Source organism: Copadichromis virginalis, linkage group LG6 (assembly GCF_057382275.1).
Source record: "Copadichromis virginalis isolate Kocher_CV1m ecotype Utaka linkage group LG6, C_Virginalis_male_GT1.1, whole genome shotgun sequence".
In the NCBI taxonomy this organism is placed as follows: domain Eukaryota; kingdom Metazoa; phylum Chordata; class Actinopteri; order Cichliformes; family Cichlidae; genus Copadichromis; species Copadichromis virginalis.
The window spans coordinates 18283257-18307926 of record NC_140623.1 but is presented as its reverse complement, the minus strand read 5'-3'; the positions used below and the strand labels follow the sequence as shown (position 1 = coordinate 18307926).

At 44.3% G+C, this 24670-nt stretch overlaps 1 protein-coding gene and 1 long non-coding RNA gene across 3 annotated transcripts; one reads left to right on the top strand and one right to left on the bottom strand.

The window, feature by feature from the left end:
* Window positions 1-952: 952 nt before the first annotated feature.
* mmaa (metabolism of cobalamin associated A) lies at window positions 953-21925 on the top strand. 2 transcript variants are annotated; one of them, XM_085459019.1, is made up of 6 exons: window positions 953-1654; window positions 3227-3349; window positions 3907-4077; window positions 4582-4667; window positions 5677-5826; window positions 21197-21925. In XM_085459019.1, the coding sequence occupies exons 1-6, from the start codon at window positions 1255-1257 to the stop codon at window positions 21254-21256; spliced, it is 990 nt and encodes a 329-aa protein (XP_085315145.1). In that variant the 5' UTR covers window positions 953-1254; the 3' UTR covers window positions 21257-21925. The 2 variants fall into 2 exon arrangements, with proteins under 2 accessions (XP_085315145.1, XP_085315144.1); XM_085459018.1 differs by lacking the exon at window positions 21197-21925 and adding an exon at window positions 10401-11397.
* Window positions 18459-19198, bottom strand: LOC146707599 (uncharacterized). Its single transcript, XR_014921079.1, has 3 exons — window positions 19071-19198; window positions 18738-18830; window positions 18459-18577 (listed from the first exon to the last, which is right to left on the bottom strand). It is a non-coding gene; the product is annotated as an uncharacterized LOC146707599 (long non-coding RNA).
* Window positions 21926-24670: the final 2745 nt, after the last annotated feature.

The window sequence follows — 24670 nt, the reverse complement described above, 5'->3', positions numbered from 1 at the left end:
ACACCCTGAAGCAGACTGCTCCAAAGCCTGGGCCACAGTAGTTAAAGACTCGATCCATGCCAGAAATACTGACTAATTTAAAGTGGCACAGGACGCGGAACACATGCATGTATTATCAAGTTTGGGGTTTTTTTTAGTTTTTTTTTTTTTTTTTTTTAGAGGGAATTAACCCTGGAGCTTCTTCCCGCAGGCGATACGGTCTCTCAATCACACCACCACACAGTACTGACCCACACATATGGTTCTTACACACACACTGGACTTTCTGGACTTTGGTTTTGCACAACACTGGTCACTATATTCTTCATTTCCAGTTAATACTTGTACAGCTGCTGTTATTGTGTATATATTTATTTATATTTAGATTTCTTCATACATTCTTATATAGTTCTATATTGTGTATTGTGTATTTTGTTGTACAGTTATTTTATTTTCAACTTTAATTTATATATTTTATCTTATTCTTCCCAGTTAAATTTACTCTTCATTCTAATTTGTGTTGTACAGTTATTTCATTTTTAACCTTAATTTATATTTTATTCCTTCCTAGTTAAATTTACCCTTTTTAATTTTTCATATTTATTTCCTATCTTATTCATAGCCTTTTCCTTTTTTGTTTTCTTTAGGTCACGAGCAGTTGTCCAAGCATTTCACTACATATCGTACTGTGTATGACTGTGTACGTGACAAATAAAATTTGAATTTGATTTGATTTGATTTGATAAGATGTGAAGGTTAACATCTGCTGCCACCTGCTGGCTAAAATGGCCAACTGCCATATTTAAATGTTCATTTAACTACTTTCGTCTGTTATTAAAAAACACACACACAAAGAAAAAAAGTAACGAATCGCACATTTAAACTTCTGTGGCAGATTTTAGATGTATTTGGGAAACGTTTTACTTTCCAAATAAACCGACGGAAATACTGCGGTGGGCGGTGTCAGACGGAAACGGAAGTGAATGAATGAAACGATGGCGATAGATAACCTGTAACGTCTCCGTGCAACTGGGACGAGGTCAGAGTGAGTTTAGTTTTCACACTTTGTGGCTATTTTGTCCAAACTACGTCTTTAACAACTGCCTTCAACGAGTACATTACGTGCTGACGTTAGAAAGAATACACATTAGCCTGACGGTGACTATTATAACTGCTGTAACGGTGACGTTTGTAAGCACCTCAGCTGGAAGTACCGCTGGATAAATTAACTGTAAGCCTGTACGCCCTCCCAGACCGCCCTACCTTTGACACACAATGAGACAGTTTAGCCTCGCTCTCCTCCGCCACATCTCCTCATCCACTGCCCCCGCACTCACCGAGACGTGCCGCCTTCACAGTTGGCACTGCTTCACTGCTTCACGCCCTCAGTACCGGAGCATCGTCCCGCCTCACAGCTGCCAGCACACACGGACTGAAAGCACAGCAGCCAGCCAGCACATACAGGACCTGAGTGGGCCTGAGCAGAGACTGCTGAATAAACTTTATGACGGGCTGATCGGAGGACAGCGGGCGTCTTTGGCAGAGTGCATCACTTTGGTGGAGACCCAGCATCCCAGAAAGAAAGAGCTGGCCCAGGTGCTGCTGCAGAGGGTCCTGGCTTACAGGAGGGAGCAGGAGAGCCGCAATGGAGGGAAGCCAGTGGCCTTCAGAGTAGGTGTGTAGGCTTAAGTCTGTGGCGGTTGTCTGAACTCAGTTTTTCTTGTCTCTAAGTGTCTTTGAACCTAAAATGTATTAAAATAAGTACATTTAAACTACGGCTACTGCCATTGTATCCGCATTATAACCTACAGATCACAGTGGAGCTATAAGACACGAAACCTTCATATGAAGACTATTTTACAACTGCTGTTGTAAAATAGTTTCTCATAAAATAGTTTCTCATTTCACACTTTTTTTTACGATAAAAAACAAAGTCACAGCCAGTAAATATGTCCTAATGCTGAAATCCCCACCACAAGGATAGTGGTGCAATTTCCGGGGGGATGAATTCTCTGAAATTTTCAGGCTTTGCAAAGATTGCAGTGGGCTTATTTGGACCCTTTTGTGTTTTAGTTCGGCCCCCAGGGCCTTATGTTTAACACACCTTGTAGTATAAACACGTCACCTCTGCCATGAATCCTTCATCAGACGGTTTCTGCAGCAGTGGCTCCGATGTTCTATGTGGTGCAAAGAAACAGTCACATAAATTTGCATTCAGATTTCTTCAGACTTGACCCCAAAGTGAAGTGTGTTTAACAAACAAACAAAAAAAAGAGTTTAACATTTTTACATTTAAACTCTGCGTTATTAAAGCTTTAAAAGCAGAAAGTAGAAACAATATTGTGTAGTTACTTTAGCACATAAATTTAAATTAGGTTAGTAGAAATCAGCTCTTGGGGCTGTTTGGTGCCATCCATTACAGTTTAACCTCCCTCCCACAAGAATCATGACTACCATTTTTATGCAGATGATCCACAGTTGTACTTGTAACTTTCCTCTAATGATCTAACCTCTGTTCACAAACTAATAAGCTGCATTAATGACCTTAACTGGTGGATGTCTTAAAACCTTTTAGAACTGAGCAGAGACGAGACAGAAATACTCGTCCAAAAAAAGTCAGAGACAAAAAAACCTGTTCATATTTATCATTCATTTCTCGTCACACAGTGAACAAGTCAGGCATCATTTTGGACAGTGATCTCACTTTTGATAACCAGATCAATAAGGTTACCTGTCACTTAAAAGTATATCTAAGGTTAGAAATTACAATTTCAGACTGACTCCGTGCATTCATATCACAAAGGTTAGATTATTTTAACACTCAAATCATCAATGGGCCGTCTTCAGCTTATCCAAAACACAGCAGCCAGAATCCTTACAGGTACATGGAAATTTGACCACATTATCCCAGTATTGAAGACCACTTCATTGGCTCTCATTACCATATAAAATCACTTCTGTATGTTCACAAAGTTCTCAATGGTTTGGCCTTCCAGTACATATCTGACAACCAAGTCAGACCTCTTAGGTCATCAGGTTCTTTTAACTGGTTCCACAATCAGATCCAAGTAACCTGAAGGGTTCAGTTACTGTGCTCTGCGTCTTTGGAACAAGCTGCCTGCTCACTTGAGATCAATTACATCTGTGCGTACATTCAATAACCGACTGATGTAATGGAATGTGCTACGTAAATAAGTGTCATCGTCACTGTTTGTTGCAAACTGATGAGATCTCTTTGATTTCTCAGGTCTGTCTGGACCCCCCGGAGCAGGAAAGTCCTCCTTCATCGAGGTGGTGGGGAAGATGCTGACAGGACGTGGACATAAAGTTGCAGTGCTGGCTGTCGACCCATCCTCCTGCACCACTGGGGGTAACCGCTGACACGTTCATCATCTGCTTTTACTGTGATACAGATGAACTATTATTATTTTGAGCTTTACAGCGCACAGGGAAATTTTATGTAATGTTTAAAGATGCTGGATTTAGGTTCAGGGAATATTGTGCTGTTTATGTTTGGCTGTATTAAAGTGCTTTTCCTGATTTGTGTAGAAACATACGATGACGGAGATAAATGTTCATATCGGTCAAAGTTTCAAATAACGAGGTATGTTGACTGTTCCTTTCTGCTCTTGGTGTAAAGTCACTGAGCAGGGATCTCTTTAACACGACCATTTCAGGTGCAGAGCCCCGCAGCAGAAAGTTGTCTACCACAGGTGGTGGCCTTAAAGAGAGAGAAGTTAAAACTGCTTGCTTTAAACCATTTATTTTCCATAAATGAATCAGGCTATTTTTATTTGAGAGAATATAAAATATAGAGCAGGAAACAAGCAGAATAGGTCCTCTTTGAATAGGCTGAAATCACTGAGTAATTACAAGCAGCACTGCACAGTAAAACTGCTGCCAAGTGACTCATCCCTCTTGCTGCAGGGTCTCTGATGGGTGATAAGACTCGTATGACTGAGCTCTCAAGAGACATGAAGGCCTTCATCAGGCCATCGCCGACCTCGGGAACACTCGGAGGTGTCACCAGAACAACCAACGAGGCCATTGTTCTCTGCGAGGGAGCAGGTTACGACATCGTCCTTGTGGAGACTGTAGGTAAGATGCTGTGACGCGAACCCTCGGAGTAAGCGTGTTAAAGCCATAATCTCAGCAAGTATTTGTTCTTCTGCTTGTACTAAGTTTTTTTTTTTTTAATGCAAACATAATTTGTTCAATGTGATGTCTGATAGCAGCGCCAGTCATCAGGCACCTGCTCTGCATCTCCAGGCTAAAATTGATTCACTGTGAGCGCTCTGAAGTTTGTGAAAGCTCATGATTATTCATCAGCTTTCATGATTTTTGAATGACTGAGCAAGTCCTCACCAGGACCAGCTTTCCTTTAAATTCTTTAGATTTTCAGACAACGCAAACGCAGGCAAATATTTAGTGTGACTGTTGGATGTATCGTTTGAAAAGCGTGAGGCTGTATAGGACTGTAGATTTAGTTTCAGATGAGAGGATACTGTGTCGTATCAAACTTTGTCGTGTTATCAGTCAGCAGTGATCGTTAAACTAGTCCTCTGTTTTGTCATCTTTCTTCTTTTTTTGTTTTTCCTCCAGGAGTCGGCCAGTCAGAGTTCGCAGTGGCAGACATGGTTGACATGTTTGTGTTGCTGATTCCACCAGCAGGGGGCGATGAACTCCAGGTCAGTGAAAACAAGCGTGCTTCAGCTCATCTGTGGAGCTGGAACAAAGTAATCGACCAGTAAAATTTAGTCATTGTTAATTTCGTGCTAATGTGTAGGGGAATAAAACCAGTTTTTGATTGAGCTGCTGTCATTTATCAGCCGCTGATTATCTGATATCAACGATCTTTAAATTCATCAGAATTATAAAACCTAAACTAAATTACCTGATGAATATATTTATGAAGCACTGTTTATAAGCAAAAGCAGATTGTGTGTCCACGTTTTTTTTGTAAAGATAAACATGCTCACAATAAGTATATGCTCGCCACTTAATTAATTAGGAAAATTATTCACTTCATTAGCCTTCCTCATGATGATTAATGCTACAGTGATTATGGTGGGACAGTAGGTAGCTGAAGTGGCATTTGTTTTAATTATAATAACTATTGGTAATGTGGAAACACTCGGACATGAACACATGAGGAAAGCAGCACGCTTGAAAATTCATTCCAGTAAATTAGTGCTTAATAATCAACCTGTGTTACTCAGAGTCAAAATGTACAGTTAGCTCATGGTCTACACATACCACCGTATATTTTTATATGGGATTATTTGAGCTAATCATAGAAAACCTAACTATATCAGAGGTGTTGTAATGTGCAAAAGTCTCATTTCTTTAAGTGGTCATGAGCAATATTTCTCCAGGCTTTCTGAAGGACTTTCAAAGTTTTCCTTTGCTTTTTCAGTCCAGTTCTCATACCTGGGGTTAGGGTTAAGGGTCGGCCATTTACTTTAGCACAGTTCTGTACAGAAAGAAAATATTTATACAATTCGATTCCATCTATCTTTGGATATCGACTGCAAAAATCAGCCATGTTGAATGGAAAGAAAGTCTTAAGACTTTTAAAGTCTCAGGCTTGAAAACACTTGACCGCAGCTCCGTGCAGGAGCCTTGAGGAGCTCAGGCATCAGGTAGCGTTTTCATCGTTTAATCATCCTCCTCTCTAATGACAAAATCTCTGTTCAGGGCATCAAGAGGGGCATAATCGAAAGGGCCGAGTTGGTCGTGGTGACAAAGTCAGACGGAGACCTGGTGGTGCCGGCCAGGAGGATCCAGGCTGAATACACCAGCGCACTCAAACTGCTCAGGAGACAGTCCAAATCCTGGAACCCTAAGGTGTGTGTGTGTAGTGATGTAATGATGCAAGGAGTCGGTAACAAGGATTTGGTGGTGTTTGGTGTTTGCTCTGCTGGGCAGCTACAGCACATGGACCCAACAAGATATCCCACAGAGAGGTCAGCTGACCCAGGAGGAGGAGGAGTGTGGGGGTGGGTCATCATAACATGACGGCACTAGTGCTGCAGTGTCCCACCTCACCCGCTCGCCTGGCTAGCCCTGTCCCTTTGTTTTCCCAGCCCAGTGCTGCACCTGCCCACCGGGCAAGCAGCCAGGAAGCACCCCCACCTACCAGTCCTTATTACCCCCCACCCCCCGCTCCCAATGCACTGGATACTCGGCTGCTGCGTCATGCATTTCACTGATTAGAAAAGTGCTCGTTCTCATAAAATCTGATAGGCTTCTCTTACAGCTCCTCTCTCTTTATGCTTCACGCTCGGCTTTGTTGTGCATATTCGTGTCTGTTTCCCGACTGTATGGCAGAGATTTAGTCTCTTGCTCTGCTTTGCGTGGCACTATGATGTGACATAAATTCTATTTTGACTTGATGATTAAACTCTTGGTGGCATGTGAGGCGACTTTTATGGTTCTCTTCACAATCACTTAATCCTTTGGTCTATGTTATGTAGGAAATTGCAAAAGGTAAATGGTCCCAGAGTTGAGAAGCACGACGGGTCGTCTTTAAATTTAATCTTTGTTGTCCATCCAACAACCCAAAACCCCCAAAGACTGATTACACTGATGTCAGAAAAAAAAAGGCAGATTTTGGACAGTGAAACTAGAAAAAGGTTTTAGACATGTTGCTTAAAAAACGATTACATTCATATACACAGTGCATGCACATCATGAATTAACTGTGATTAATCACATTTTTGGAAACCTGTGCTTAGTTTTACTAGTCACACCCAGCGCTGGTTATTGCCAGACTGGCTGCATCAAGAAATCACTTAAACCGACTCTGTCTGATAAAGTGAAGCCGGCTAAAAGATCTCAAAGAGCAACACAATCTGAAGAAACTAAAAACAGCTGAGAGATAAATTCGTTGATATCTATTAGTCTGGAAAGAGTTACAAAGCTGTTTATAAGGCTTCAGGACTTATAACCACAGTGAGAGCCATTATTCACAAATGGAGAAAACTTGGAACAGTGGTGAACCTTTCCAGGAGTGACCGGCCTACCAAAATTACTCCAAGAGCTCATCGAGGACTCAGCCAGGAGGTCACAGAACAACATTCGGAGAACCGCAGGCCTCACATGTCTCAGTTCATGTCAGAGTTCATGATTCAACATGAGTCTGGGCAAAAAAGGCAACCATGAGAGAGTTCAAGGTGAAAACCACTGCTGACGCAAAAAGAACACAACGTCTCACATCACTGCATTGTCGAAGTCTCAAATCCAAGTGAGATTCCTTGGCGTGACCTTAAAAAGGCTCAAAAACCCTGCAATGTGTCTGAATTAAAACAACACTGCAAATAAGAGTGAGACGAAATTCCTCCACAGCGATGTGAAAGACTCATCGCCAGTTATTACAAACACTTGATTGCAGCTCTTACTTACCAAGCCAGGATCAACCAGTTATCAGGTTTAGGGGGCAAATAGTTTATCACATAGGGCCGCACAGGTTTGGACTTTTTCCCCATCTAATAAACAAAATCATCGCTTAAAAACTGCATATTGTATTTACTCAGGTTATCCTCGTCTAATAATAAAATGTGTTTTATGATCTAAATAATGCAGGTTTGACAAATATACAAAAAAAATTAGAAATCAGGAACACTATGATTTTATGTCTCTGCTCTTTCGTGTTTCTGATTTTATTTTGGTGCTTTTAGATTTAAATGTTGTTTCAGATGAGTTTTTTGTAACTTCACAGCACTTCTAATATTGGGTTTGTAAGATTAGATAAATTAATCTTGATTTCAGTTTGAGCTTCAAGGCTACTTTATTGTAAATCCAGGAGACGGACAGACCGACGTCTTTGAATGGCATTTCCAAGACATGTTGTGTTAACACAAATCTATTTTAGATGTCATGAAAGCCGTAGGGTCATTGAAGCTTTCTTTGTTCCCTGGTGTTTTAGAAATGCAATACAAAATTCCTCAAGTGCCTCTTTAAGAGCTGTTACATCCAGATTACAAGAAGCTTGTTTTCCCTCTCAGCTTTTAGTGGCTTCTTGATGATTTCTTACGGAGGAACAGTGAGAGCGGCTTTAAAGCTTTCAATGTTGCGGCCAGCGGAAACAAAACCAATGTGACGGCGGAGAGACGAATATTAGAAAGATTTGTGTAACACCTGAAAACCTGGAGAACTACAAGCATTTGTGTAACTAGATACCAGCAGAGGTAAGGCGGTCTGTGAATGTATTAAGTAGTTTTAAAAAGATCATTTATATGAGAGAATATGCTGTAAGTACAGTAAGTCACATGATCTTTCTTCTTCTCACCTTAACGTTGTAACTGGAACGTGTGTAAGTGGATTTTGATCACAGCTGCCATTTATATTCTGAGCTGTGTAAGTGACTCAAATTTGATTGTCAGCTGGTGTTTAATAGAAGACGGCAAAGAAAGGATCTGCACATCTGAATGGAGCTTTGTGTCTACCTGTAAACCTGGAGCCCGCTTTCAACAAACTCAATGTTACTCTGAATTTCATCATGCGCTCTCGGATCTGCATTAAGCTTTGAGGAGAGACGTGCAGTCGAAGTACTAAACACATAAGTGACATTTATCCCCGGATTGCCTGCGTGAACAAGGTGTTAAGGACAGACGAATGCTTGATATTTGCGTAGTGACTTGACAGCTTCTTGTAGGCTGGAGGTGCACTGAAAGGAAAAAACCTTAAATGCAGAACTCCCAGACTCTGATGCATTTACCGCATCCAAAATGTTCTCTTAATGATCGCGGGGGGGAAGCTTAAAGCCCGTCTTCGGTTAAACCTTTATTTTTAATAATAACCTCTACATTTATTGTGTATTGTAGGAAGCTCAGGTTGGCTTTTCCCAAGAAGACTTCCTGTTCAGCAGTCTGTACTGGTGAACCGGTAACCTGCTCAGGATTTAATCATCACTGGCATTTGAAAAACATCAATGTAAATGTGCCACGGTTGGCTCAGCAGTGCATGTTGCACTTGTAGTTAAAAAATAAAACATTAAAGCTGAAGTCGACAGGAAAAAATGAGACATTTTAAAACATAAAAACACACATCGGTATATCAAAGTGAACGTATAAAGTTAAAAGCACATATCTGTTGGTCGCATGGGGTCGAGCTCTGGTTTGTTTTCCCACCCCGGCGTGGTTTGTTTGGGGAGACGTGGCGGTGGTCCCCCATCCAAGCTCAGTCAGACCCAACAGGTGTATGCAAAAGACCTTCCTGTAGCCAGTTGTGCAGGTATGCACGCATGCAGAGAAGACAAAGTGCAGCAACTGTCGGTAAAACTAATGGAAATCCTGCAACGGGCTGACTGTTTTCATGTGAACTATCTAATAATTTTCATTTCATTTCATTTTGACTTTATTTTGACTTCAGTTTAGTTGCAGTTAGTTTTCAGAGAAGTATTTCTTACTACACTTTGAAAATGTTTAGTTTTTGTTTAGTTTTTATTAGTTTCAGTCTTTTATTATTTTAAGGAAAGTGTTTGTCAAAAAAAAAAAAAATACAGAACGAGAGAAACAAAACTGTTGTCTCACAGTCTTGTAGACGCCCTGAGTTTCAGTAAACACATTCATCAATGCCTCGGCATTTTCACCAAGCTAACAGATGCTGAAGCTAAAGACAGTTCCTCTGTTTTTATTTTAGTTCACAAAATTGTTTCAGTTCATTTCTTGGGGCGATCGTGGCTCAAGAGTTGGCAGTTCGTCTTGTAATCGGAAGGTTGCCGGTTCGATCCCCGGCTCTGACGGTCTCGGTCGTTGTGTCCTTGGGCAAGACACTTCACCCGTTGCCTACTGGTGGTAGGCCTACAGCCTCGCCTCTGTCAGGGCGGCTGTGGCTACAATGTAGCTTGCCATCACCAGTGTGTGAATGTGTGGATGACTGAATGTAGTGTAAAGCGCTATAAAAGTACAGGCCATTTACCATTTTAAAGGCCATTTCATTTTTTTCCCAAACAGCCCACATCTTACCAGCATCCAGAGCTGTTGATTTGTCTTAAAAATTAAAAAACAAAATCCTCCACTGTTCAGCTGTCATGAAGAGAGGAAACCGCCATAGAAGTCTAAAGTATATGGAGCTGTAAATGTGCTTTTTGATACTGTTTAACATTAGATTCAATGGGGATTGTTTCGGTTTTGGGGTCAGCCTCAAGTGGCCATTAGTGGAACTGCGGCTTTTCTTAAACATACTCTTCCAGAGATCTGAACTTACCTCTGGCAGCTGCCGTCATTTTCGTGCTACTGACATGACCTTGAAATGAAAATGATGATTTGCTTTAAAGACTTCATGACCTACAGGAGGCATAAAAATCCATTAACAATATAAAACTTTCTCTGTTCTGTATATTTTGCTGTGACTGTGAAACGCTCATTTTGAACAGCTGAATCATGAATCTTCCCACCCCTCACCTTCTCCACCCGCAGGTGGTGCGGGCTTCCTCGCAAACCTTCGAGGGCATCCCAGAGGTCTGGGCCAAGATGGAGGCATACCGGGAGGCCGCGCTGGCCAGCGGTGAGCTGCAGGGCAGGCGGACGGCCCAGCAGAAGGTGTGGATGTGGAGTCTGATCCAGGAGAGCGTCCTGTGCCATTTCCAAAATCACCCCGGTGTCAGAGAAGCTCTACCCCACCTCGAGGAGAGGGTCACCAAAGGAGCCATCTCTCCAGGACTGGCTGCTGACCTGCTTCTCAGAGCCTTTTCTTCATCCTCTTCATCACAGTAATCACTGGGACTGCACTGTCAGATAAGGAACGGATCACTCACTGAAAAGGAGAGCGAGAAAATGACCTTGGCTCTGCGGTTTGCACAAAAAGACTCGATCTCTGCTCTTTTAACACACGATTTAAAAATTTAAATACGTGAGAGTCACCCCCCGTCTACAGAGGCTTCGCTTTCTGATTGCTTTCATCCAAGTCACAAGAGCAGGAAGAGCGCTGAAAGTCGTCATTTCTCGTCAGCGGCTCCGAGACGCACTCGCGTTTGGCAAAAATGAGATGCGTTGAGAGTCCGAGATGTGAAACGCGGAAGCGACCGTCTCTTTTGGACACTACGGACAAGTTTTAACGAGATCAGTGAAGGAGGATTCAAAGGTCGTGTGGTTGCAGTTGAAGAATAGTTTGAGCGGTATCTTTCACTATCATGAACGGCGTGTTACAGTAAAGCTGTGACTCGTTCCTCACGATCAGTAATATCAGTAATAACAGCCTATTTGCGAGCCACAAAGCGTCAATGAAAGGATCGGGCTTGGGTAGAATCGATTTAGTTAGAGCCCCGTGTTTCTGCTGCTGAACTACTGAAGATGTTGCTCTAATAACAGGTTTTCCTCAGGAAAGCATCGAGGCTTTGAATCAGTGTTTTTTTCTTTTTTTGTTTGTTTTTTAATCCACTGTTTGGTTTCTATTAAAGAACAATTTGAATCTTAAGTGGACAAGTGAATTACATTAAATCTGCCGGCGCAGTTGGCCGAGCTCTTCTACCGCTGCGTGTTTGCTCACGATATGAAAAAGGGCCGAGTGATTAATGTTACCTCTACGAATATTAGCCCTGAGATTTGTCAGAGATTTAATGACATTTCTTTTCGGCTCTCCGGAGCCAGAAATGTCAGCGCTGGGCTTCGTCTGAATGACTCAGCTGTACGGTTGCTTCGAATTCAGGCAAAACACACTTTAATATTTCCAGAATTAAGTTCATACTGCGCTGCGCTCCCGGACACCACCAGAGGACTGAACACAAAGAGAAGTCACGCACTCATAATGCCGGTGCAGCTACTTTATTACTTTATTATTTAAAGAGGCTGCTGCAGCTGCTTTATTCAGGGACCCCGCAGCAGACGCCGGTGTCAGCGGCATATTCTTATACAGTCTAATCTATACACAGGGTATTTCCCACCCATTATGTACTCGTAGGCTGCACCTGTTATTTTTAGTGTCTGTTAATCCGTCAGCTATTTTTTTTTAAATATATAAACGTATGTAAACGTACACATCATAATTTCCAGACTCCAAACTGACATCTGAAGACTGAGGGAAAGCCTGGCTGTGGCCTCCAGTTTTAGTCCAGGAGTCCTGTAGGGTTGTAAGTGTTCTTTAAACCAGAAGAAAATGCGAGGTCACATAAAGTTCAAATCCAGTTTGTTGATTCGATTTTCTGAATTCGCACACTGGAGTATTGTCTTCAACCCACCGGGCGAGCAGGTGGCGTGGACGTCCAAGTGTGTGAATGCGATGACTCGATTTTCAAATTGATGCCATAGGTGCATCTACTAAAAATCTCAGATGTGTTCAAATCCCGGTGACCTCGATCTAAAGGTCAAGGTCAGAGGTCAAGTTTTCTGAAAGTCTAAAGAATCCCTTTTGTAACATTCTTGTCCCAGGTTGCCCTGTCTCCTTATCCTCTCTTTCTTCTTCTCTTCCTCTCCATCGCTACCCACCGGTTGTGGCAGATGGCCGCCTGTCCCTGAGCCTGCTTCTGTCAGATGTTTCCTCGCTCACGGGGAGTCGTGTGATTGTTGCGGTTTTTTCTCTAATACTGTAGAATCGTTAACTTACAGTGTAAAACCCCCTGAGCTCACTGAAAATGCCAATAAATGCTAAAACAAAAATATATCGATGAGATAGAAAAGGCTGTTTGGTTTCTGTAACATCATAGTCCAACAGTCGAAGCTGTCAGCACAATGATGTTTGTCCCGTTGGTCTAATTATGAGATTGTGTACACGTGGCATTAAATTTGTGTAAACTTGCTGGTACTTCTGACACACAGTAAGTCACTTAAACTGGTATTGAGAGCTTATTACCTTTTGCATTGTGGGCTGGTTCTTATATAGCACTTTTCTACTTGAGCACTAAAAGCAGTTTTTACAACACAAGCATTTTTTAGTACATCCAAGTCCTTTCTATATAACATTCACACTCCGATGAACGCACCGGGATCATCATCTTGGCACGCAGACCTGGAGCAGCCAGGAGTTGAACCCCCGACCTTTCAATTAGTAGATGTCCTGCTCGACCTCCTGAACCACAGCCACTCTAAGCTCACAGCACCTGGTATTCCCAGGCGGTGCATCCGAGTACTAACCGGGCCCGACCCTTGCTCAGTGTCCGAGATCAGGTGTGCTCAAGGAGGTAGGATTGTAATCCTGCTGGAACAAGGTCCTGGGTTCAGATCCAACAGTTTTTCAGTGTGGAGTTTGGATGTTCCTCTCCGTGCCTGAGGGAGGTCTTTCCAGGTAATCAGGCTTCTTTTCCCAAAAAGACAAGCATACGGAAGCTTGTTTCTGCCACTGGGCAGATAAAACAAGTCATCTATTAGTCAAAATTTCAACTCACCCAGAAGTTTGACTCATTAAGTCAACATTTTGCAATAATAACTTGAAATTTTCACTCATCTCTACCTTTTCAAATAATTTTCTTTTTGTGGGAGAAACAAGACCCTGAATTGAATAAGTGATAAAAAAAAAAAAAAGTGGTTAATTTGTTTAAACTTGTAGTTATTTCTTACTTACAGGATCAATAGAGGAGAAACGCTACAGGTGACTACAGAGAGAAAACTGTTTAGATCACCATGAAAATTTCCGGTCTGTCTAATGCTCTGTATTGCAAGTTTTATGAAAGTGTATTTTTGATGAGGCATTGTCACCCCTGTTATTGGCATAGTTTTGCAGATCATAAATCGAATTGGACAATGACTAAAGCCAAGGTCATTAGAGTCTTTATAAAATCTGTTTTTATCATTTGATAAACCAGAAAAATATGAATAAATGTTCATAAATCAGTGTCTGAATGCTGTATAAATAAAATCCATCTGTTTAAAAAAAAAAGCAGCTTTAGAAATATAAACGAAGTTTCATGTAAGAGCTGAGTTGGAGATTTCTTGCTTGGAATAAACACAATTACTCCGAATGTGGCCTTTCAAGCTTGTTGTAATGTCACGTCACTGAAAAACTAATATTTATGGTTTTCAAATAAAACGTATCACCATGGATATCATATGCAAATGAGATGTTCTCATTAAATATGCACACATTTGCATAAATGAGAAAAAGTACAATAAGCTCCTGAATTTGTATTTTAGATATTGTCTTTCTGCTAGTGTGGAAGAATCACTGTTATGTAACCAAAATGGCACATCTGACTTATGCCTGAAATATCTCACCTTTAAAAGCCGGCAGATGTAGTTTGAAGCAGTCACAAGATCAAGAAGGCGTGATTCATTTCCTCCAGGTCACTAAGAACTGGATTTGCTTTTATACACTATGTAAATAATCTTTATCGTACCATCAGTGTTCTGTAAATGTAAGTTTGTGCTTTCTTCAGCCACTAGAGGTCTCCCAAATCCCACTCAGCTGTGGGTTCATTATCCTAATGACTGAACCCTCAGTGCCAACCGCCCTCCCTTTCTTAGCGCCCCCGCCTCCTGCCCTCCATCCATTCTTCATCGAGGTTGCCTAGGGTGCCGGGTCACTCAGAGGTGAGGACATCAGCAGCTGCCACTCTCCTCGAGGTCGAGCTCGAGGTACTGTAGACCCAGCTCTCTGTACACAACCATCCTCTGCTTTTCCCCCCCCCCCTCTCTCTCAATCCTCACTGAAAAGCAGAAAGGACCCAAGCTTGGTACAGTACAGAGCAGGAGGGCTGAGTGTGTGATTGTACAGCTTTCTCAACCTCCTCAAAGGAAAAAAACAGGGTGAATTCAGTGCTAATCTGTGCTTGTACTTTCTAGTCTGCTTTGGAAATACTGCGAAAGCCCCCACCAACCGCTGGACGGGCTCCCAGGTCGCTGCTCGTTTGCTCCCGCCTGCGTGTGAGAGGAAGAATGCCCCTTGAATGCAGATGGATTCATTAGGTCTGAGTAACACCCATCTCCTCCATCATGCTGACACAAACACATACACACTGTAACTGCTCTGGCTTTGCAAAAGGGAACAGTGAGTTCTGCAGCTCTGGACTCCCTCCACGCGCACACACACACACACACATCCATGCATATACACACAGTTGTCTCCAGTGTAAACAACACCATGCGGTTTCACTAAGGAAGATTAACTCAAATGCTGCCGGATCATGTTCAGCCATCTTAGCCCAAACACAGGGCCCGTCCACATGTGTTTAGCATTTTGCCGGATCTCTTGAATGTAAGCAGAGGACAGAGACAGGCTCTTTGATGAGGTTTTCTTTTACTGGTTGTTTTTTTCATGTTTAATAGAGGAGGGGGGGGCTTACATTCACAGCGTTTCATTGTGTCAGCAGTCTGAAGTCAAAATGCCTTCCTTGGTTAAAGAGCAAACTAAGAACTGTTGTGATTGTTGCCTAAAAACTCAGCTTAACCCCCTCCAAGAAAAAACCTCAGAGCCCGAATGCTGAAAAATGAGGCTACAACACATGTCAGTAAACAGAGCGGGTGTACTGTAGCGCAGAGAGGCACACATGTTTCTCCTCTTGTAGGATGCATCAGCGTAGTAGTTTGTTTTCTGCTCAGATCAGAGCGTGAGGGAAGCCTGACAGAGGGAAATGTCAGCCCTGCTACCAGCCACATTTTTGGAGATGTGTGTGTGTGTGTGTCTATGTGTAGTGTGACAGCCGGTCATGGGCTGCTGATCCACAAAGCCTCAGCCATCTCTTCTATGTTTGCTCTCCTCCTCACACACGAGCACATAACATCACACTCGCCCACCTTCCTCCTCCTCCCCCTCTCCATTCTCTCTTGTTTTATTTTTTTGTTTTCTTTTCTTCCCCTTCTTACACACACGAACATCCGTCCGGCTCACCGCTTACACATCTTGTACATACATACGAGCCATCCATCCATCCCCTGTCGCACACACTCGAGCTGACTGCCTCGTTGCCAACCCGGCCGCTCTGACTCGCCTGGCTGCACTGCTGTCCCTCTGTAGTGACAGATGAGTGTGTGTGAGAGAGAGAAAGAGAAGCATTTCCTCCAGGCTCGGGATTCGACTTTTGAGACAGCCACAAAAACGATGCGAGGAGCCCCCTCGCTTCCCCCGCTTTGCTTGCAGATGTAGCACCCCACTCATTATGCTGCTCCGGTGGGTCACTGTGCAGCCTCTTCATAAGAAGACCCTCATGGCGACACGTCTTATTATATCAGCTGCTGAGATGGATGTTAATGCTGGGCTGCGCTGGGCGTGCTCTCCAGCCTGTGGAGTGATGAGACGTGGTGGTTTGGTATTCAAAGTGCATCTCATTGCATGGGCTAATTCTATTTAACCTGGTGAAGTCTGCCGGCTGGCACGGTCAGAATGCCCCAGGGAGAGACCACTGTGTACCTCTGCTTTATTACGCACCTGAGGAGGCTCGCTCTCCCACACGCTCCTCTGTTTGCTATGTGTAATTTACTGGGCAGCCTGTGGGCTAAGGCCTTCATCTGCAGGAAGGCGCGAATAGAGCCTTGGCGCCAGTAATTGGACTTTAGAACTGATTGGGGAACTTGATTGACCCCCGGTAATGGATTTGAGTGAATAATTATTTGTAGTTATGGTTGGAAGATGATATCAGGGAGAGAGAGACCAATCCCACCAGTGTGACTCACCCCTGCCGCCAGAGCAGAACGCTGCCAGCACTCAATTAATGAAATCCAGCTGCTCAGGCTCCCCATGTGTAGTGGCTGATCAAAAAACCCACACAGGGGTCTGGTCAGAAAAAAGGGTTATCTTCATCCAACCTTTCCCTTTTGCACAACTGGCAGCCTGTGGCCCATCACAATAGTGATTATAAAATCTTCCCCACTCCAGGTACAAGACATTAAGGTTGATAATGTCTCCATTATTTTTTAACTGCCTGTGGCAGTGCTCAGCACAGCCTACGGCAGCCATGTTAATGAGACCTCTCAAGATGGCAGGCAGCGCCTCCTCAGGACACAAAATGCAATCACTCTTAATCCGGCACTTTAATTGCTGGCCAAAGCCTGCCTAAGTGAATTCAGCTGTTCCATCTCTGCAGGCGAGTGGCTGCACCTCGGGAATATCATACTCGCGAAGATAAACTGGCTTCCAAAACAAATGAGAAGCGAGGCGAGGCGTGGACCGGCTTCTCATAAGCGAGGCTTATTTTTCTTGTTTGGGTGGGTGGGGGGTGGGAGAGGGCGACTGTCACCGCCTTCACACGTGATTTTTTTTAACTCTCCACAGAGGCGGTGTGGAGCGAGAACAGTAGCCGCCCCCCTCGCCTTCCTCTCTTTTGTCCTCTTCTCCGCTACTTGATTGACCCGCTTGCCCCCCCACCCCCCGCCGCATCATTATCCTTACCAATCCTCCTCGCTGGAGTAAATTCTTCTTCACTCCATCCTTCTCTCTCGCTCTCCTGCCTTCATGCTTCTGCAAGTCCTCCTGTCATATGTCCCTGTCCTTCCCCTCCGCCCACCGCCACCACCTCCTCCCCCCGTCTGTGTGACCCCTCATGGCCCTCTTGCCAGTCTCTATTATTTCTGGCTGCCCAGTGGCCTGGTCAGGCGGGTGTTCCGGGGCTCGAGGCAGCCCATGTTATGACAGGTAACACTGGGCCACACACTCTCTCTGGCAACACGTGGAGGTCAGCCCTGTCATACCTGTCCACAGCTTCACCGCGCACAAGCGCGCACACACTGAACGGCATGATTCACTGTGTATGGATAACTGCCAGACAGCCCCGGCTGTAACCTTAGATTCAGCACAAGTGAGCGATGAGGCACAGTGCCGTAGAAATACACCTTTTCCCGCTCTGTTCCTTTGTGCTTTCCAAACAATGTCTTTTTTTTTTCTAAAGGTCTTACATGATGTGCTGCTTTTTCAGCCTTGGCAGCCAGTAGGAAGGCTGCAGTTGCTCATGTTTAGCACGGAGAAAGAGGATTTAACTGGATAGTGGTTGTTAACTACTTCTAGCCTCCCCTCTCTGCTGGCATGGACTGCTCCCTGTGTTAATGACCACTCACAGTTGCTGCCCTGAGGGGGCTGCGGGACAGAGTCAGCCAACATCAGACCCTCGCAGCACCTCCAAGACCATCTGCTTGAACAACGGAGAACATGTTGCGCGTGTTATTCCTCTCCATCCTTTGTCTTTTGCTTGTAAAGGAAAAAAAAAAAAGGAGATGCCAAGTCACAAATGGGTTTTATTCATAATGGTTTTTAAAGGAATGGTTTGCCTCCTTTCCTTCCAGCTGCCCTCTTTCAGCCGAGGAAACGCCAGGTTTTACAAGGTTCAGGGCCCATAATGAGAACAGCCATCCTGAGCAAACTCGATCCACACTGGACAAGATGGTAGCGCCCCGGCAGTCGATCAGCAGTTGTTGTTACCTTGGCATGTTTCTGGCTCCCTGCTTGATCCAGGGCAGCGCCCCACCAACACTACCAGGCCTACAAGGGCCAAGGGCACGGCATGGGTTTGTTACGCCAGGTTGACATTTCAGGGAGCTTTGCCAGGACAACGTAGCACATTTTGTCCTCCTGGACAAGTGGTGTGGGAGCGAACGTGTCAACTCAGGCAGATGGGCAGGCGTCAGTGCCAGGAGCACTGGACTGTACCGGACCACTGGCCTGGCAACTGTCAGCCAGCTAGCCACACAAAGCTTTTCCTGGCACACGGTGGTGGGGGAGGTGTCTCTGGAACACGTGTCTGTTTTTGAAATTCGGAGTCAGAAAATAAGATCAAACCATAAATTAAAAAACAAAAACACACAAAAATGAAATCACTCCTGTCACAGCGCTGGCGTGCCAGTACAGCAATGAAATCTAGTTAAAAACACAAAGAAACAGCTTACTGAAAAACATCTCACCTGCATGTGTGACAGGTGCTTCAGAGGCCAGCACGGCTCATACTGCTGACACATTCATTCACAGTGTTTCAGCCCACGGAGTCTCCGGCAGGTCTGCAGATGAGCAGTAGTTTCTTAAAAATGTATGGATACAGCCAACAGCAGCTACAATAGGAGAGCTTACAGTTTTAAAATGCACAGTATGCTGGAGAAAAAGGTATTTGTCCCCTTGATTGTCACACATGTTTATCAAGAACATTTTTAATGTTCAGATAAAGATCAGCTAAGAAAATGTAAAATGCAGTTTAAATAATGATTACAATTATTAAGGGAAAGAAAGCTATCCAAACCTACCGTGGCCTAAGTAGAAAAGTAATTGCCCCCAAAATCCATGAACTGGTGGTGCCATCCTTGACTGAAGGAGGTGCAATAACTGACTCCAGCTTCAGGGCATGAACCGATGGCCGGACATCATCCTTCAGGATTTTCTGGTAGAGCAGAATTCACGGTTCAATCAGTTACGCCAGTGAATCTGAGGCAGCAGAACAGCCCCAGACCATCACACTAACACCACCGTGTTTGACTGTTGCTATAATGTTCTTTTAATGAAATACTGTGTTAGTTTTAAGGCATACTGTAACAGGACTTAAAGCTTCCTAAAAGTTAAACCTTTGTCTCATCAGTCCACAGAATATTTTCCCAAAAGTCTTTTGGTAAATGTGAGACGAGCCTTTGTGTTCTTTTTGGTCAGCAGTGGTTTTCTCCTTGAACTCTCACGGAGGCCGTTTTTGTCCAGACTCTTTCTTATTGTTAAATCATGAACTCTGACCTTAACTGAGACATGTGAGCCCTGCAGTTCTTAAAGATGTTGTTCTGGATTCCTCTCTGACCTCCTGGATGAATCATCAGTGCGTTCTTGGAGTAATTTTGGTAGGCCGGTCACTCCCGTTCACCACCGCTCCATTTGACGATGATGGCTCTCACTGTGCTTCACTGCAGTCCTGAAGCCTTAGAAATAGCTTTGTAACCCTTTCCAGACTGATAAATGTCACTGATTTTACTTCACATCTCTTTCTTTCAATCTTGGCCCCATGTTTTGCTTTTTTAATTTCTTTAAGCTCACTTTGTCAGACTGCTTCTCTGGTTTTCAAGATTCAGCTTTGCATTGATTGCAAAATATTTTTAAAAAATAAGTATATTTTAATACATTACATATTTATATGTTGCAGTGATATGCTTTTGAATACATAAAAGCATCCAACATTAATTGCTTTGTTATTGTTTTTGCAATATTTTTAAAACTAGAAAGGTAAATATGATTATATATGAGTTAAAATAACAATTCTTTAAATAATTAGATTTATTTTGGCAGTTCTGGACTCTTTAGTGGATGTCTACTGTTATCATTTTCAAATGCGACGTAGGTCAAAAAAACCCAGATTGGATCAGAGTGGTCATGGATTTGTGACTTTTCGTGCATATGTGTATAAATATATACAGATCTCCAGTACACCAGTGCTGGCATACACCTGTGCATCTGCAGCGGTGAAGTCTGTGTTGTGCTGCGCATCTCAGCCAGGCCTGCTTGGTGGGAGGACCATTAATCTTAGCTAAATCAAATAAATCAAGTGCACTTTAGAAAAGAGCTGTCAGTGTAATTGTAGAGATAGCCATTCCCCTGCTACCCCAGGGGGAGCGCTATTGAAAATCGTGCCAGGGAATGTGCGCTGCCATCCAAAAGGACAAAAAAAAAAAGCTAAGACTCTGAGGAAAGACGTACTCGAGGCTTCCCTCTGAATGAAGACATCTGAAGCCTCCCAGTAACATGATGCTGATGGGGACGTTTGGGGCCGTGGTTCTGCCACAGACTTCATCATGGTGGGATTCCCACGCAAGGCCGCTGCAGTCTAGCAGGCCTCCGTTTGTGTTTGATCTTCCCCGATGTTAAACGTGACCAAAACACTCCCCAATGCTCTGCTCTCTGCAGTTGGCACTGCTGTTAAATGATTTTTCTTTTTTCCAGAAGAGCGAGCCGCCATGACGATAAAACATCAAACCTAATCTGCAGCACCATCCCGCGCGTCTGCGCAGAAAGAGCACCGTTTGGTATTTTCATTTTAAAAGAATGCAAAAGCCTTTCAAGGAAACCAAAGGTCGCGGGGATGAGACAGAGGAGATAATGGGGATGGAAAGAGCAGCATGTGAAAAGGCTGCCGCTGCCCTTGGCTTCCCTCTCAACCAATGAGGGTTAAATGACTATCTGGGCACCTTGGCAACCATTTCTATGCTTCTTCTTCTTCTACTTCTAATTTAGCTGCAAGCATTCATCAATCAAAGTTTTCTGGCAAAAAGTAGCAGGTATGCAATTAAGATGTCAAAAAACAAAAAAAGGAACAGGAAGAAATTCTCCCCCCACCTCCACACCTGCTTTTTATTGTTATTGTTACAAATAAGCATGATTTCTTCTCCATGTTTCTCAGGGTTCCAGCAGATGGTGCCAAAAAGTGTGGGCGTCTTTGTGCGGTCAGGAACGTTCCTGAGAGGCGAAGAAGGCCGCTGTCACTCCACTCACCTTCACATTAGGCAACACAACAGCCAGCAGAGTGGAGCGGGACAAAGAGGTTCTCGGATGAAAGGCGATGGTGTATTTCTTCAGGGTTTCGCAGCAGAACACGTTTACAAGAGCAGCGTTTGTTTGTTGGCAGGAGCCTCCTGCCAGTGCCTATTAATAGTTAGTTATTTATAGTTTAAGTTAAACCACACTTAAACCGACTGAAAGCGGTGGTTAGAAGTAGGAGAGAGGTGGGGGGAAAGAGACATGGATGGATGCAAACTCTGTTAATTGTCTGACCCGCTCTCTCGCCTCAAATGAGAATGGATGGAGGGATTCCCGGTGTCCTGATTGGAAGATGGATGAGCGCGCAGCTTTGGCTTTAATTGATTGAAGACAGGAATTCAGTTAGGGGTAATTGAATCATGGAAATCATTAAAAAAGCTCAAGTGCAGGAGATAATTAGGAGAGCTAACCAGGTTGTAATCAACCCTGGTCTTCAGAGGGGGGGAGAAAAAGAAGCTTCTTACCCTGCAAGATTTAAGTTTCCCTGACAGTCTGTAAGACATCAAGCCCTTCTTTGAGCTTTGAAGCTGCTTTTGTGTCTGTGTGTGTGTGTGAGTGTGTGAGTCTGGGATTATATTTATTAAAAAATGAATGCCGTGCTTTAATATTTCCGTTTACTTTTGCCTAATTGGTCTCCAGGCCAGTTTGCTGCTACAGATTCCCAGGGTCAGCCAGGGGTCAGCGTTCTACTTCATTACTTCATCCAGGGAAATGAGGAGCCTGATTAGTTTGGGCTCGACCTTGGACTATTCTGTTAAGCTCTCTCCTCACTTTAGATCTCAGCAGACCACCCCCACCCCCAAAATCATTGAAATCATCATGGTAAAGAGAGGGGGGGAAAACAACCGGGGTGCGTGTGGATGTTTTGAATGATGCAGGGGAGGCTTTCTTTCTTTCTTGTGAGCTGCTGAGATTCGGTGGGCGATATCTGTAGGTTCAGTGTCACGGTGGATGTGAAGTGCAGCACGGACTGTTACCCATAGAAACTAAGTAACCTATGGCTGGTGACTGTCATAGAATGCCATGGTAACAGCAGAGACTGGCTTGTTTCCTATCTATTTCAAACACACGATCATACTTAAGTAGAGCTGCTCTCCCTCTGCCCATTACCACCACCCTCCTCCTCCTCCACCACCTCCTCCCTCGTTCTCCCTTCTATAATGTGTTTGTCATCCAGTTGGAGTGGCCAAGCATTAGCTTTATATTTGAGGCAGCAGCCAGCAGGGGGTTATGATCTGTCCCCCTCCTGCTGATTCAGGCTGCCCTAACTCTGGATATGCCAAGCCCAAAGACTTGTGGGTAATCCCCCCACTCGCCCACACCTACCTCCGCTCCCCAGTTTTCCTCCAACCCACCCGCCACCCCCCTCCTCCCCTGCAGTGCTTCCTGAATCAGATTGCTGCTGACCCCCGCCGAGTGATGTCTCACCCTGGAGGACGGGGGAGCGGGCGCAGCAGGGGGAGCAGGCAGGCAGTGATGCTGGGCCGGGCACCAAAACCTGCATTATAAATCCACGTCCCCACCATGCGTGTCCAAATCAAGAGCATCCCAGTGAAGTGACCCTCCAGGCGATCCCACAAAGATGATCTGAAGCGTGCATCAGGTGCTGACTGCCCCTCTTTCTTGTTCTTTCTTTCCTTTTTTTTTTTTTTTTGGAACATGTGACATCATCGGCTGGCTCTTCTGCATAAAATCAGCCGCTCTTCCAGTAGCTGGCAACCAAAACTTGCACAACTTCTGCAGGCGTTAAGTGCTCGAATCAACATGGAGCTTCACATTTTTACCACTTCATTTCTGTGCCTAATTTTTTGTCAGAGATGAATAGATTTACAAATCAACAAGCAGCCTCAGCGGAGCCTCGCCGCGCACAGTTTTAGCCTTGGCTTCAACCCATGCCAAATCGATTCCAGAGGTCATTTTCCCTTTCCTTTTTCTCTCTTTCCCCTCCTGCACCACTGGTCCTGCTCTGCAGACCCCACCCCACCACTGTACTGAAGTCTGTCTAAGACTTTGTGTGTTTATTTTCTCCTTTGGAAGGAAAAAAAATCAGATCTGTCTGCACTTAGCAAAGCCTCGCCTTCTTCACAAGCTCGACAGTGGAAGGATGGGGGAGTAGGAGGAGGAGGAGGAGGGGGGAGTCTCAGAAGTATTGATGTGGAGTGAGGAATGCATGAAGTTTGCTGCGAGATGAAATAAACGGTGAGGATATATGAGATGAGCGTGAGGGGTAAAAAGGAGAGATGGTGCTATAAAGTAAGGAGAGGGGGGAAAAAACAGAGAGTGAGGTGGATGTATTGAGGAAAAAACAGAGAGATGGAGAGAGAGGCCAGGCAGCTGGGAGCTCCCACAGACACGCACTTCTGTCTAAGCAGCTTTCCTCTCAGGGCAGGGTCGCGGCGGGTCATGGCGGGATTACACTTTTGGCAAACAAGAGGGAGCTCCTTTCTCACAAAGCCACGCACGACTCCCCCGTGACTCTCGGCAGCTGTAATAAAGCCAAGGCAGCCCTGAACCTACAAACAAAAAAGCTAACACGCTATCGATCCACAGCGGCCAACTTTCACGAGGTGGTGTCGAGAGGTCGACACCGTGCAGACAGCTCGGGCTGGGGGTGAAGGGCTATTATTGGGATGAGGGAAAACTCTGGCGTTTGGTCTTATCGCAGAAAATTCCTCACTTAAGTTGGGCAATTTTCACCAAACTGTCAGCGCAGGGGATTGAGTTATTGTTATTCAGAAGATCAGTTATATATATTTATATAAAAAAAATTGCAGTCTGATATTCCAATCACCACAATCCAAATGAGTTTTCCCCCCCCTCTCTCTCTATCCTTTCAATCAATAGCCACCCCCTGCAGTGCCTCCATGTCTCTTTACTTCCTAATCAACACTTCCACTCATAGGGAGGTCAGCCGAGCAGGCGCACAGTGCCCCGAGCGCTGCTTTGAACTTAATTAAGCAGCTTTAAACACAGCCGAAAAAGATTCATTAATACACAGGCAAGATGAGCAGCTAAGATGAGAACATGACCCCCTCCCTCCCCTCAGCAGAGGCGATTCGGCTCCGGATGGCTGTTGAACCCACAAAGGGTCAACATTGGGAGGCGAACGGCTATGAAGGTCCCGCAAGGACTCCCAAATCCTTTAGATTTGATAAAGGTTCCATAAAAACTCTCTTTTTTGGCTTATAAAACCTATATAAACCTTGTGTATTTGCACAGAAGTAAAAAAAACAACAACACCTTTATAAATATATATATATCTGTGTGAAGCACAAAGAATGAAGGGGAAAAGAGAGGTAAAGATGGAGGTGTGCATGCGCCTGGAAGGCTGCAGTGT